Source organism: Amphibalanus amphitrite, unplaced genomic scaffold (assembly GCF_019059575.1).
Source record: "Amphibalanus amphitrite isolate SeventyFive unplaced genomic scaffold, NRLGWU_Aamphi_draft 000550F_arrow, whole genome shotgun sequence".
Taxonomy (NCBI): domain Eukaryota; kingdom Metazoa; phylum Arthropoda; class Thecostraca; order Balanomorpha; family Balanidae; genus Amphibalanus; species Amphibalanus amphitrite.
The window spans coordinates 313,540-329,373 of NW_024882044.1; the positions used below are offsets into that span (position 1 = coordinate 313,540).

The window sequence follows — 15,834 nt, forward strand, 5'->3', positions numbered from 1 at the left end:
CCAAACCGTTCGCCTGGTCATGACGCGCCGATTGGTACCCAGCGTGACCTTCCTAGGTCAGATTTTGAAGTTGAACTATCTATGTAGGTCGTTATAAACCATGTTATTTGTTATGACCTCTGGCGAACTCAATATTGACCTGACCCAAAAAAGTTGTTTACAAAAGTTGTAAGTCGTTCAACGAACTATCAAACGCCGTTGCCGTTTGTCGCTACGATTCGTGCTTTTCGAGTTCTGACGGGGGCCAAAAAGGCCCCCGCCCGATTCAGAGTCTTTCAGAGCCCGCCCGGAATACGGTTAAGCGCTTGAACGATATATGATAATACACCAAGTGTCAGGTACTCTGACCGTCATCCAGTATCCATCAATTCCTCGCAGATCCTCTCCCCCCCCCCCCCCCCCCTCCTGCTGCGGTCCGGCCGCCGCCGCCGCCGCCGCCGGCGCCCGAGGTTTTTTTTTTTTTTTTTGCCAGTTACCATGCCACTGGGAGACTTGTGATATGCGTATGTTTCTTACCGCGACAGCGGTAAGAATAAAGAAACATACCAGTGCGCTGGCCATATGAAAGCTGAACAAAAGTCTGCATTATGTTGTATATGTAATTATGTAGGCATGAGACCCTCTATAGAAAGGAGGCCCCTTTAGGGAGGAGGCCCTCTGTAGAAAGGAGGCCCCCGGGATTCCTCCGCCCCTCCCTTGGCCAAATTCTAGCTACGTGCCTGAAATCACAGAATAATACGGGAGTGTTACGTGGTATAATGCGAGTATAGTTTGCAAAATATTCCCCTTATACGCTTAGAAGGAATACTAGAGGTTTCGATGTAAGGGTATTTTGGTAGGTTAAAAGGAGTGTACTGTGGGTATCGCAGGGAATAGAACAGGAATCATATTCCTTTCCTCTTCGGTACTTACTAGGGTATTTTAGAAGAATTCAAGGGAGCTATTTAAAGAACAAGGGTATAGTTTGGGTATATTCGAAGAAATGATCAGGGTGTTGTTTTAGACCAAAACCCCTAATATGCTCAAAAGGAATCAAAAAGGTTCTCAGTGTAGGGTATATTAGAAGAATTTCAGAGTGATATTCAAAGAAAGTGTATTTGGGGTATATTCGGAGAAATGATCAGGGTGTTGTTTTAGACCAATTCCCCTAATATGCTTAAAAGGAATCAAAACAGCTCTCAGTGAGGGTGATGCGCCACTTTCGTCCTCCGGATTAAGCGAATATAAAATCAATTTAGGTATATTGAGGGCCGAAATGCATTAGGGAGATGTAAACAAAAGGGGTGGAGCTGCAAGCATTGAATTATCGAAATCCGTAGCCGGTAGCTCATGGTATATGACGCGGTAATCGGACAAATGCACCAACGTGGCGGAAGTGTTGGTCATTTCGTAATTCTAACTGCATACCACTTTGGTTGGATGATATCGGTGTCCTGCTTTAATTTGCTTATCATAATTATTTTTGTTAAAATTTGTATCGTTTATGGTGTATTGCAATCGCCAAGGGCAATTGCAGGACAAACAGTTATCTGACGTTGATGAATATTCTGCAAATTGAAATATTGGAGAGTGGATACAATGCATTGATGTAATTGTGCTGTGGGGCACCACGTAAACATGGTGTGCTTAATGTTAGACCACTTGTGTTGATGGATTTGCTATCACGTAGACGGAACCGGGAACCCTGTGACCTATACCATACGGCACGGCGAGGTGGGGCACTGCAGGTGCTCATTTTCTGAAAGTTTTAGTGAATTTGGCTATACTTGGAGCTCGCTGAGCACACAGAACCAGATGGCGCCGAGAGAGAGAAAGGTGTGACGTTTTTAGACTGTGCGGTTTCCGAGTGACGTTAGCTATCGGGCGGCTCGGTCAGAATCACTCAGCTGGTGTCACGGTCTGGATTTATCGCCGGGCAGCGGGGCGCCGCTCAGATTGGGTCACCGCAGAGAGCCGGCGAACGTGACCCGGGTGCCGACCGAGCGCCGCCGCCGGACCATCAGGTGCCGTCTGCAGGGCCAACAGCGCGCCCCAGACCATGACTCCGAGCGACGAATACGGTGAAGGCGTCATAAGGAGCGGCTCCACCGCCCTGGGTTACGAACCGCCCTCAGTACGACCTGACCTGCAGTCCTCAGCACGACCGTGGCCATAAGTCCTCGGGTACTTACTACCGGTCTTAAAGTCCTGAAGTATTTACGATTGGTCTCTGAGTCCCCACGTACAACTGGCTCCATATTCGTCAGGAGCCTGCGACTCCAGTCCCCAGCTCAAGTATGACTGGCCCCATGAGATCTCAGCAACAGTTCTCGTCTCACTGCGTGGTAGCTATTCTCTAGCCGTTTTCACGACTGCCATCTGGTACACATTTGGTGCACATCTGGTGCAGACCAGGTGCAGATTTGGTCAAATAAGTGCATTCGCCGGATAGCCCGTCGTGAAAACGGCTATTCTCTGTCGACTAGAACGGCTGCATTGAAGGCTTTATCAGTCATCCAGAAATCATGCCATAGGAAGACGCACGATCATCAGTATCATGTCATATGAAGACCGTTCATACGATCACGTTTAGTGTTCAGGTACGACCCAGGGTATATTGAGCGAGGGCACGATCGTTCTTCATCCTTAGGCAGACCTTATTATTTGGCTTTTTTGGCCTTTTTGATTGAAACCACGTAGCAGCACGTAAAGAAGGGCAAAGCCGTTGCTAATAAAGTCAGTGGCGTGAAAAACGACCAAAGTTTTTTGTTTGTCACTCGTCTTTTGGACTTCACCATCAACGTAGTTAAAAAGAACGTCCTAGATATTCAACCATGATGCCATTTTGGGGGACTAAACAAAGTTTGACACCGTATTAAATATAAAACTTAATTTATGATGTTTTAGTTGGGCATGCTTCGTTTGTCAAGTTCGAATGACATTATGCCATTCAGCTGAAATAATAATTTTTCCCGCACTTATTGGTTTACAGTAATCTGACTCCTTTACAAAAGGCGGGCCCTCGTAGCAATTACGAGTAGTATACTCTAGAGTATTATATGACATATTTTGTTGAAGTTTATCATTAATTTAGGAACAATGTTTAATTAATAGCCTGGCTCTATAAAAGTTCCCTGTGTCTGGGGTGTTGTGTTTGAGCTCCAAAGAGACATGACAACAGAGTCAGTGACCGGCTATCATGTAACAGCTGACAGCAGCAGACAGTAGCGGCTACCATGTCTGGCGAACGCCTCTAACTTATTACAGACATTGTAGCGGTTTCTGCCAGCCATCAGCCCCAGCCTCGAGTTTCAGAGGTCGCTCCCCAGGGCCTAGCCCTGCAGACCGCGGTCGGACGGGACGCTCCTCCAGCGGCCCCAGTTGACCTCTCGAGGTCGGCTGGGTCAGGATGGGACCCGTGTCGGTACAGTGCTGTTCGGCCTGATGAGATGACAGCGAAATGAGGCGGCTGTGCTATACTGGATGGCCGCCGAGACAGCTCAATGAGTAGCCATGAGAATAATGCTGCAGCCGTCTTGGAGTCGGCTGGATTGTAAACTGTCTGATGGCGGTTACAGCACTTGTATAATTTGATAGTCATTGTTTTTAGCCTTAGTTAATGTAATGCTCAGGCGTTATTTGTTCGAGTGCTGACCATTCGATCGACCAGCAAGACACGTTCAGACGGTCTTCATATCAACATGACAGAGTTGTACCCTCTTTGCTCAGCCTTTGCCGTTGAAGAAGGATGAGCTTCTAATACGACATCAGTTATGTATTGAAATTGAAATGTACATTTATTCATGTACGCCGGGCTAAAAACTGTTCAAATTTATCGGTGAATATTTTTTGTGGTGCTTCAGTCTAAGCCCTGGCTAATCAGCGACAGAATCATTGTTTATATCAACGTTATTTAGTTCGATTGCAATACGAATTTGAAGTATAACACATAAACAACTTCTTTGTGCTTTTATGCTAGCCTTCATTTCACAATAGCTCCCTTGGAACGGTGTATAAATAATGTGTATCATTTTACTGTTTAAAGAATGTCATGCGCTTGGTAATTCCTAACAGCGGTCCCTTATCGATTATGCATAGCGGTTAGGTATAAATCGTGGCTCGCCAGGGGTTCTGTACAGAAAGACACGATATCAAAATGTATGTCCATGCCTCGCTGCTGGATACAAGGAGATAAACATACAGGATGTGTTCGTTTTTATGAAGATGGTCAGTAGATCAGCATAAGATCTAACCCAGCTATAATTGTAGAAACTTTGGAAAATGCCACCATAAGCCACTTAGAAGAAGCTTAAAAATGAACTGCATTGGATAGATATAAAAGTCTAGAGCATTTTGCTTACCCTACGATAGTTATTTACAGATTTAAACGGTAGGCGATACATCAGCAATAACTGTCTTACATTTTCTACCCTAGCCTTGTTTGATAGTTAGAGTCCACATCACATTTCTCAAACCCAAGTACCTATTGCGGATTTCAAAGCGTCGTAAAGTCGTGAGACCTCTGAAAAGAATTGTAAGTCCATGCTTACAAAGACATTGTATATTATATTTTATCACCAGTGGTCCCTGATGAGAAAAAAAAACTAAATTATTGGACAGAACTATAGTGGGGAAAGTTGCTTTCTCCCAATGCTCCTCTTAGCGTTAAATTTCATACCACGACCACCCGGTTGGTGAGCTGTTTTGGCGACATGTTTCTGCGAATATTGGAGTGGTCTTTGGCTTATACGTTCCCTCCATTACCTGAGTGAAGGCAGCGAACTTCGCTGGCCAAGTTGCTCTGCATACGCGGTACTCTGCCTGAAGTGGTGTATCAAGTCGGCTGGTGCCTTACATGGACTATATCCCCACAACCATTTTACGAAAGGTCACTGACTGCATGAGGTCAGAAGCGGCATCGCTCCTAATTAAAACCAACCCCATGGGCAACTTCGAGATTGGATAGCATTTGGCGTTTAACGACTTTGTAGAATCAACGGAGCTTAGGAGTTCTGGATGAATACGGAGCTCCAAAGACGGCCAAAGCCGAGGCTCAATGCTTAGCTTTGCCCACAGGCAATGGATACCTGCATACAACATTTACATCTAAGGCCCATTCTGCGAGATCCAGCCGAAACGCTATCCGGCGCAGCTATCTATCAGCCCAGCGGCCGCATCGACCCCACAGGAATACTGCGCGGCCGCGAGACGTTATTTGCGCTGTGATGGACAAACAGTATCGGCGTTCATCCGATCGGTCGTAATGCTGCGGAAACAGACATCACTCTATTAGGGCCCGTGATTACCCGGCTCTCCGACGCCGAGTCGGCGGAAGGAGGCGACGGAGTCCGCACACAGCGAACATAGAATGTCCATGCATGTGTGGGGAAATGCATGTTACATGAACAAAGATATTCGCGGTACCGAAGGACGCGGTAAAGATAGACTGAAGCCATTATAGAGCCGACGTAGTTACACGTGCGCGACGAGCTCCAAAAGGTGGTGTCTGGGGGGCCGGAACTGGCTGATAGGCAGGTCTTGGGTGCGCTGATAGATTGGACCGGCCGAGGTCAGTCAGGATGGGCCCAGCATCGGTGTAGACTTTCTGCTGCGTTTGCATCGTTGGGACCTGAGCGGATGGCCGCCAGACAGATCCTGTCTCCTATGAACTAAACCAACTACAGAAGGCCTGACCTGGACATACGGCGGACAGAGCCACGTCCTCTTTGAGCCGAAACCACAGAATACAGCGCTTCAATCTCCCTTGAACTAGACGGACTGTAGCTAAAACGGCGCTTTGTCGCCCATCTGAGCCATCAGCCCACGGTTGGCACCACTCGACCTGCGGGTTCCGCCGCGAACGGCCACTGTAGAACGCAGCCGGGGTCGTGAACTCATTAAAGCTAGACTGTTTCCATTATGCCTTTATCCATTTAAGAATATTTTGACAGTTTGGGGTAGTGTCGGTTAACCCGCGCCCGGCTGGGGGTCCTGGATTTCCACGCCCTGCTGGGGGGGGGGGGGGTTGAACACCCCCCCCCCTTGTAACTCGGCTCCTGGGTCACGTAGCGATACGCGGAAGGCGGCGTTCGAAAGAACGCAAAAAATGATGACGAAATCACTTCAGTCAATTTTTTGGTCAGGTCAAAGGTGAGGTCACCAGAGGTCATTGAAGGCAAAATTTCGCCGATTTCCAGGTCTAATGTCGAAAATTTCCAAGAAGCCAACGCATAACTCGGGAACCAATAGAGCTACAGCGCCGCGGAAAAGTGCATTCGATAGCCCTATTAACGCCGTTTCTGAGTAATTCTCTCAGATTTGACCTAACGTCAACGGTTTTGCCTGCAAGGGGCAAAAACTGCAAAAATAGCCGATTTTTTCGGAAACAGTTTTTCTGCAATAACTTTTGACCCAAGCCTTGTACGAGCTTACTTTTACCGGCATCGTGTTCCTCTCGTCAAGACGCATCGATTGAACTATAACTTGACCTTGAAAGGTCAACTTGAAAATTTGATCTCAGGTCAAGGTCATGACCTGACCGGAAAGGGTCATGTTGCATATCAGTCGATCCGTATCGTCGAGCTGCACACATCTAAGGCGTTTTCATCGCTCTAGCATGCCTCTATCAAAAGTTATTTGCGAAAAACTGTTAGATACCATTCGTGACCTAAGATGACCTCAGGGCACAAACAAGGGTCACGGACACCATTTTCATGTTAAGTGTGTCTAAACCACTTGTAATTCGGTGTTTGGGAGTGTTTATAATGTCTTTCGTCCAAAAGAGGCGCATTTCAATTTTCTCCCATTAACTTATAGGTAATGGCCGGAGGTCGCAAAATTGACCTGACCTTAGGTCATCGATATCAAAATTCTGAGACATACATTTTGTACATGCTATTGCCCTTAGCAATCGCTGAAAGTTTCAAAGCGTTCGGTTACTCGGTGTAGCTATGACAGACATTGCAACTTTTTATGAGGTGAGGTCACTTCAAGTGACCTGGGTGACCTGACCTTGAATGACCTTGGTCTGAAATTTTCACAACATGTGTAGAATTGATGTATGATAAGGTGTACCAAAAACGGCGGCGCTCCGCGCCGCCGTTTTTGAGATATTCGCGAAAAACCACAAGGGGGGGGTGTTCAAACACCCCCCCCCCCAGCAGGGCGCGGGTTAAGGACGCTATAGGATGGCGGAGGTCATCGACGCTCACCTGCAGAGAGAGCTGAACGGGTGTCTTTCGCCAGATGTGTGCCTGCATCTTACATACAGATCTATAAAGTTAGGCAGCACGATACGCCAATCAGTAGCGCCGGCTGTCAGAGCCTGCAACGCAGCCGGCGTCGGTGGCTCGGTCCGTACTCCAATCACGGTCTCGCAGATTTATCGACGCTCGACATCGTCACGACCGACGCCTTCTCGAGCCTTCACGGGATGGATGGTCGCTACCACAGCCGAGGGATCGTGCATGCAAATGCTGACTGCAGCTTTTGAAATTACTGGGCAAGTTCCAGTCAAAACTCAATGCAAATGTCTCCAACAAAAAGGCAAGAATGCCGTGAAAAATCTTGAGTGCCTGGCACAAACGCAAACATCTCTCGAGCTGACGCACTAAGGCTTGCAGGACGCTTTAACCCTCGCCCGTAAACGGCGATCTGCCACCTTCGCCCATGCAGGGGGGGGGGGGGTTGGTGCGACCCCCCCCCCCCCTTGGCGTTTGAAAACGGAGCGTCGTAGAGCTTAGCGGAAAAGACCAACGGATTGCTCTCGCCGAGATCTCGCGATTGGTGGTATATTTTTTGGTCCTAGGTCAACATTTGACCTACTTTTGACCGGTCAAAGGTCAAATTTTCGGAAAAATAGACTTTTTCAAATTTTCCGCGGCGATTGCGGCAAAACAGTGAGAGATATCGACTTGAAACCTTCACTATCGTGTTCCTTGATCAATTCTCTATCGTTTGGTATGTATTTCGTTTCCCTAGCTCTAAAAATGGCGCGTTGGGAGCGCCGGAAGTCGGCAAGGTCACAGTCGGCGGCAGAAATTCGAAAAATCAAAATTTAAATTTTTGAAATCTGATTGTATTTTTGGATTTGGGATGTCCATTTGCTCCCTATAGAAGCTAATATTGCTGCATATTCCCATTGAGGTGACAAGAATTAGCAAAATAGTGGTTCGGGCGCTTTTCAAGAATAGTACCGGACGCTGTTCCTCTTGTGACGTCATAGCTCCGTGACCTGACCTGACCCGGTCAAGTTTCTTATACCATATGATAGTAAATACTTGCCCCAACATGCATGGGAAGTTTCATCACGATCCATCAACCGATGTCCGTACCACCGGCAGGAAACCTCGTGCGTTGGCACTCAGTTTGTGAAAATCCGGCCGGAGGCTGTTCCCTTTGTGACGTCATAACTCCGTGACCTGACATGACCGGGTCAAATTTTTTTATCAAAAGATGCGCAAGGTTTGCCCCATAAGGTACCCAAAATTTGGCGGCGCTGCGCGCCGCCGTTTTTGCACTATTTCCGAAAAACCTCAGGGGGGGTTGCACCAACCCCCCTACATGGGCGAGGGTTAACCCGCGCGGGGCTGGGGTACTCTCCAGCCGAACGCGCGGGGCTGGGGGTAAATTTTACCCCCCTGTTATCTCCCGAACTAATGGTCCGATTTGGAAAATTCAAACGCCAATCGAAAGCTCTCATCACGAACTACTAAAAACATGTACTTAATTTAAAGTTTGAGGTCAAGGTCAAGGTCAGGTCAAGGGTACAAATTGCAAGTTTCTACAGTATCGGCCTTGCACCGTAGTTGCCGAAGAATGGAGTCATGGACTGAGACTGATCGCCCAAAACGTGTTCTTAGGCTACCAAGACAATATTAGTTGCATACAATATCATTCAGAGGTCAAGGTCAAGGTCAGGTCAGGTCAGGTCAGGTCACCAAAAAACAAAATATAGAAAAGGTCATGTGCGACACATGTTTTATGGGTCATTTTACTCATAGAATTCAATAGGCACACTCAATAAGTGATATGGACCACCTCTGGATGAATTTCAGGTCGAGGTCAGGTCAAGGTCAGGTCAAATGAGGTCAAATTTTGAAGTTGGTTGTTAAGGCCTAAAAAGGTGTCTATCTAATGCAGTTTTTCACGGCGAATCGAATGGCGCTATTTTTGTTTCCGTACGAGGTCTAGAACTTCCAAAAAAGTCATTTTTCAAAAAATTTGTGTGTCGTGACGTCATAAAATTTTGAATAACTCCCACATTTTTGAACCGATTCTTCTAAAATTTGGTATGTAGGTGCACATAGACCACTTCTCTGACATATATTCCGGTTTTTTCGATAGACTCAAAATTTTGGATTTTATAATGATTTTCCCAAAAAAATCAGTTTTTTGAAAAAAAAATTAGGCCAAAATCCAAAATTTTCAAAAAACCGAGATAGCCATTTGATAGACAAAGTAAAATTACGTATAACCTTTTTTTGTTACGTCTTGATTCCTTTAAAAATGAAGATGTTACCGGCGTTTGAACTTTTGCCGTTTTTGAGGCGAAAATGGCGAACATGACGTCACTAAAACGTCAATTTCTCAAAAATTTTCCGACGGATTTCGCTCAAGTTTTCAGGGAAGGTGTCAAATTGATGTAAGAAAAGGTAATGAAAGTTTGGCGGCGCTACGCGCCGCCGTTTTTGAGATATCGCTAAAATTCGCGAGGGGGGGTAAAATTTACCCCCCCAGCCCCGCGCGGGTTAATCAGGCGCTCACGGTACAACGCTATAACGATGTTATATAACAGGATCAGACGTTTTCTTTTTCCTTCAAGATCACTTCACAAAAATCATTTGATAGGCTAGTGTCTTAGGAATATAATGTACATAAAATGTGTTCCCTTCATTCGTCGAATTTGACAGATCTTTCATCAGTGGACTACTTTTGCCTTGTGCCAAAGGTATAAAAAAAACTTGCGCACCTTACATAGTGTCACCGATCGAACTTCGAAGTTCAGTATTATATCATTTCTGGCTGGTCTTGATTTCTGCTAACCTGACATGTGGATGTAGAGTTGAGTGTGGATAAGTGAACACTGCTCTGCTTCTTGTGTCGCAAGGGCGCAAAGTCCTATCCACAATCCTTTTACTTGTGCTTGGTAGGGTCGTCCACAGAGGAGATTTCAGCTAGAGATACAATACAAATAGTGCAGCAGATTGGCCATAAGAGGAGCCCATCCCGCGAATGTCAACGTCTCCAACCACTATCAAGCTCCACATTCGTCTCTAGACAGAAATATCCGCGCCGTAAATCAAACTTATCTGTGAAATCGCCACAGACGAACTGTGCCTTACAACTTTGCTCACGTTCGAGAGCCGCGTTCGACCGAAGTCTGGGACAGCTCTGTGCTCGAGACCGAACGACCCGCCGCGTCCGCGGTTCGGCACTGATCGCCCGAGGGAACTTGTCAAAACTTGGCCGGTTCCCGAAATCCTCGGCGAGCTTGTGTGATTGTCTACCTGTTCAGTACTGCGCCATGTTGAAAACCTAAGTTGCCTTTTCGTAATGACAATGCAAATACTTTTTTCAAGTACTTATCAAATTATTCCAAAGTCCATATTACACGGGGATATTGAATGACAAAATGTTAATAATCTACAGATAAATGTATTTTTAGCAAAATGGAAATCAATCAAAAGGTATAGCATACGATTAGGCTTATGATAACCCTTCCAAGTGCTACGCAATGGTATTGTGCATATCGCATAATGCTTATACATAACGCCATGCGACCCTCTCAAAGTATGACTTTTAGAACGGTTTTGTTGTGAGCACGACACTAATGTGATCCTAACAGCGGGACAGAATTTCCTTGCAATCTACCAATCACATCAACAAGCATATGCGTCACGTACCTATATTGGGTGAAAATATAAAAAGCATTACATATAAAGAAATGGTCACAGATATGCCTCATATGTTATCGTGTATATCGCCTTTGCGGTCACGAGCTACATCTGAAGTGGGTACGAATAACGTAGCGTCCTAGCACAAGCGTATTGCATTACGGGGTGACGTGTATTTATTGCGGAATGTCGTATGCTGGAGAGCTGAAACGTTGAGCTGCGGGACTTCACAAAGCACAATGAGCTAGCCGGAGCGAATTCGACTGGCGAACAGCCCGCGAGGAGACTTTGTTGCTGGGAACTGGGGCAGTGAGCTCTATTGTAGGCTCACCTTTGTTTTCTAAGGCTAATTTAGATGAGAAGTCGGACAATGGGCATGCATGTTTGGGTTGCTTTTACCTACGAACTTAGTTTAGGAACATTACCAGAGGTGAATAAAACTCAAAAGCTGTCACCTACGCGATGTCTAGCTGTCACCATTTTTTTACCAGTAATCTTGAAATAGAAGGTGCTTTTTTGGCGTTTTGTCATCACCTTTTAGGCCTAAAAAAATGAAATTGAGACTAGAATGTGAAAAACTGACCTTTCAAATTTTGGACTCCGGGGCCTTTCAAACTTTAGACCTTTCAGATTTTGGACAACGCATCACCACATTTCAGTGACACAACACAACAAAAATAAATCACTACCACCCAACTTACCTTATAGGTCTGATCGACGTCCTAGCTCATCCTGGCTTCCTGATCCAGTTCGATCAGAATTCAGAACTCACGAAAGGATTGCCAGTTGTCACTGATTCACTTGCCTTTGCTTCAGTAGTCAGAGCCAATTATCAACGCTCCTACCAACACCAAGTTTCTGGGACCGATGGTCATGGACCTCACCCCAGTTGTGGCCCAGATGTGACGTCCCCCGTCCCAGTCGCCCGGTCCTTCCCTACTCCGGCGGCGGCCAAGGCCGCGCCGGCCGCCCCGGTCCCCGCCACCGTTCAACCGGCGACGAGCGGGGACGAGCTGTCGCGCTGTCGCCGTTTTTCCTGCGTTGTCTATGGCGCTTCACAACGCACCGGCTGTCGTACCGGCGGGATTTTTCAGCCCCAGCTGTCTACAAAGAGACGACGCTGTTAAATTTTTGTGCCGTGGTCCATAGTGGCCGTCTATGGGAAAACAGCTCTGATTTTAGCGGAAACGGACTAGTTATCTATTTTACATGCATCAACTGAGATGCTCGAATCTGTCTCGTTATGCCTATTGGCTGTCACCTACGCACGCAGGCGAGTAGCAGGGTTTTTTCACCTCTGAACATTACCTTTGATGAAATGAAATAATAACTCAAAATGAATGACCTTTTCCTCGAATATAGAAAGTTTAAATGTCGAAAATGATGTATTTAGGTGAATTTTCGCCCAAAGGGCATCATCGTCTGATGATGCCCTGTGGGCGAAAATTCACCTAAATACATCATTTTCGACATTTAAACTTTCTATATTCGAGGAAAAGGTCATTCATTTTGAGTTATTATTACGATATGTTCCTCGCAAGAGCACTCAATACCATATCTTTGATGAAATAAAGGCTAATTTTTACTTGGCATGGCATTGCTTACTCAGATGTGTTGTTTTCCATGCATTCTGGAACCTCTGACAAGCAGATAATAATTTTGTGAACTGTATTCTCTTGAACAGCTGTTCTCTTGGCTTCTGTCCAGAACTTATGAGTATCTTAGCAAATGCGGCCATTTACATCCACTGCATCCCTATCCTCCGTTCCTCCGTTGCACATTCTTCCATAATCTGAAGCTGCAGGTAAGCACATACGTAACCGAATGAGTAACAGATTCAGACAGCGGATAGCCCTCAGGTGTCTGATATCCAGCGCTTGGTGCAGACAATCCACACACAGAAAAATATTAACACCGTTAGCGGTGTAATTGCACAGTACATATCTGAGCACTTGAGGAAAGTTAATTTAGTCCCTTCCCCGCTTAAATTACTCGCGCTTCTAAATGAACACCAGGAAGAAGGTAATAGAACACTGTTAGGAGGGTTGGGTGTTTTGCTACATGTAGTAAAACACCTGACCCAACCCTCCTAACAGTGTTCTATTACCTTCTTCCTGGTGTTCATTTAGAAGCGCGAGTAATTTAAGCGGGGAAGGGACTAAATTAACTTTCCTCAAGTGCTCAGATATGTACTGTGCAATTACACCGCTAACGGTGTCAATATTTTTCTGTGTGCATGATTACAACTTGAGCTTCTAAGAACCCTTGGCCCTTGCGCACGTTATACTGTGTTGTAACTAACATTCTCGTCCATGTCTGTTTCAGATTCGGTCCAAGACGGCTAAAGACGAATAGAGGACCCCATCTCTTCCCCTGAGAGGTCAGCTGCACCATGGCGGTGGTGGGGTCAGCGGCCGTCATTCTCACTGTCCTCAGCGCCCTACAGCCCAGAGGTGAGTGACCCCGTGCAGCTATACCAGCATATGTAGTTGTGTACTTGTCTCTCTGTACACTGAAAGTGACTTTGAATAAAGTTGAAACGTTTGAAAATGGATAAGGTAATTTTGTGTCATATTATCAGATTGCTATACCAACATTGACGGACCAGAGAGTTCGGACGGTTTTGTCTTCAAAATGGGGTGCGGATTCAGTACATAGGCCTATCTTAATAACATCTTAGTGACGGAACAAAGCTCCTGTAGCGGCGTGGAGAACTGGAGAGCAATAGATTACCAGAAAGTTACCGTCAAGTGATGGCGTGATGACATTTTCCAAATGCGTCATTTGTGTCACTTGTCAGTGTTTTGTCGTTAATGCTGACATAAAGCAAATACGAAGAGCCTCGCCCACGACTATCAGGTAGTGAAAACATGACAGCTCCCACCGCTAAAGTATGATATTTGGCACGATACTCTACAGCATATCTATCACAGCTGAAGTTTGTTTTCACCAATGCTCAAAATATAAAGGTACTTTTATAGAAACTTTGCAGCAGTTTAGATTCGCTGATATTTGATGCATGGTAATTGGTAATTGTTATATATTTGTATAATGCATTCTACCGCCCCTTATGTTCATAAGCCAACGCATTTTCGTTGAACTTTTCCAAAGGGCTGTTTTCGTAACCCAAGAGTGATGCGCCATTTCTGTCAGTACAGAATAGTCCTCTAACGACGTCACGTGCGATAGAGTGGCATGCCCTTGGCATATGCTAACATATCCAGGGATATCCATAGGCTGGCACGTGCGCGTCCGCCGCTGGGATGGGGCCAATGGACGGTAACCCGATACTGCCACGTGAGACCAGGGTGGGTGGCGGTGACGGACCGACGCAGCTCGTCGAACGCGACGGCGACAGCCGATATCCGGCGTGTGGGATGACTGTCAGCCGTGCTGACGTGGGGCGGCAGGGAACATTGCAGCAGTACTGTCAGAGGCATTAAAACTGGGCCGTGTGGGGGTGTTGCACATCAATTCAGGAAATTAATGGAATATTTATTTTAAGTAGGTATCATTTTATTGCGATTATCCTAGCGGTGACATTGATATCAAAATGTGTTATTTAGCGCTGGCTGCTAAACCCTTTTACTGTTTCTAAAACAAACGCAATACGCAGTCGCAGTGTTAAGGTTAGGCAGAAATGAAATGTACCGCTGGATGACTGATAATATAAATATTTTCTAATGTAACCGGCAGGCAGGCATGTATTGAAGATTGTTATTCTACTTCGTTCAATCAATATGATTAAGCTTTCTTTTCAAGACGTTTCCCTTCTCCGAATTGACACGAACTTCCACCATAAGTTAATTTTCCATCATTTTCATTCAATTGTTTCCTAGATGAATAGACTGACCTCTGCAGGCAGCGAAATTCTTTTTCGCCATGTCCGACCCGAAGTCAGTCCAACAACGTTGATTGATGAGCAAAGTTCACCCATCGAATCTTTCAGGGTGAATTCGTCCATTTGGGTCTATCAAGAAGCACTCAATGCCCTGCGACGCTCATCCCAAATCCATTCAGGGTTCCTCAAGGTCCGTGGCATACCCGTGGCTTTAATTGCAAAGCTATGCTGATTACATCCAGCGCCCAGCCGTACGGGGAGATGCGCGCCATTCATTGCGGCGTGGGCGGGGTTGAAGGTATTTCAATATTTATTTCTCTTTTTGGTTATTTAATTTTAAGAAAATGAAACGAATTATATGTCATGAATACTCAGTCCTGATGAGGTCACCTACGCTCGCCCGCAAAGTATGGCAGGTCTGCGTGCTTGAACGACTTCCCAATCTTGACGTCCCGACTTCCCGAGTTACCGGCCGCATTTTGAGCAGTCGCTACGCCCGACAAAGCCCCCTCAGCCCCCTCATCATCGCCCCTGCAAGCCCCAGACTGTTATGTTTCGGTTCGTTTGAGAGAAAGAGCACACAATCAATGGAAAACGCGATTTATTTTACTGTGATACGTTCAGGCCGAAAGAATGTCCAAGAAGATAACAAGTATGGCGAGCGCCAGCCCACGTCTCGTGCGCCAGTCACGCCGCTTGGCGCGCACGGTCAGCTGGCGCCGGCAGGGGCGCTCACAGGCACCCGGCACCGTGGGGTCGCAGAGGCGGTCCAAGTAGGGGCCTCGGGGGGCTTATATACAAACACAACATCGGGACGGTAGGGGCCATTCTTTTATCTTTTGGATTGAGCATCCCATCGTCTTAACCCTCGCCCGTATTGGTGTTTTTCCAGCCGCGAACGTATAAGGGGGGGGGGGGTCCGTTGGACCCCCCCCCCTTGCCGTTTCGCCCCTGATCGAGCTAGAGCTTCGCGGAAAAAAAAACGAGCGTGTTGCCCGTGACGAGAGGAAGCCGATGATACCCAATTTTAGGGTCCTAGGTCATTGGTTGACCTTGCAGGTCAGGTCAATGACCCCAAAGGCGGGAAAATCGGGACCTGTTAGAACGTCGTAAAGTGTG

General features: G+C 46.4%; 1 protein-coding gene across 1 annotated transcript in view; it reads left to right on the plus strand.

Moving 5' to 3' along the window:
• Window positions 1–15,834, plus strand: part of LOC122393717 (protein amalgam-like) — a 58,864-nt gene that overhangs the window by 4,147 nt on the left and 38,883 nt on the right. The window contains exon 2 of the mRNA XM_043389974.1: window positions 13,200–13,327. Coding sequence (XP_043245909.1) covers window positions 13,267–13,327 — 61 coding nt within the window. The 5' untranslated portion in view covers window positions 13,200–13,266. The remainder of the gene's footprint in view (window positions 1–13,199; window positions 13,328–15,834) is intronic.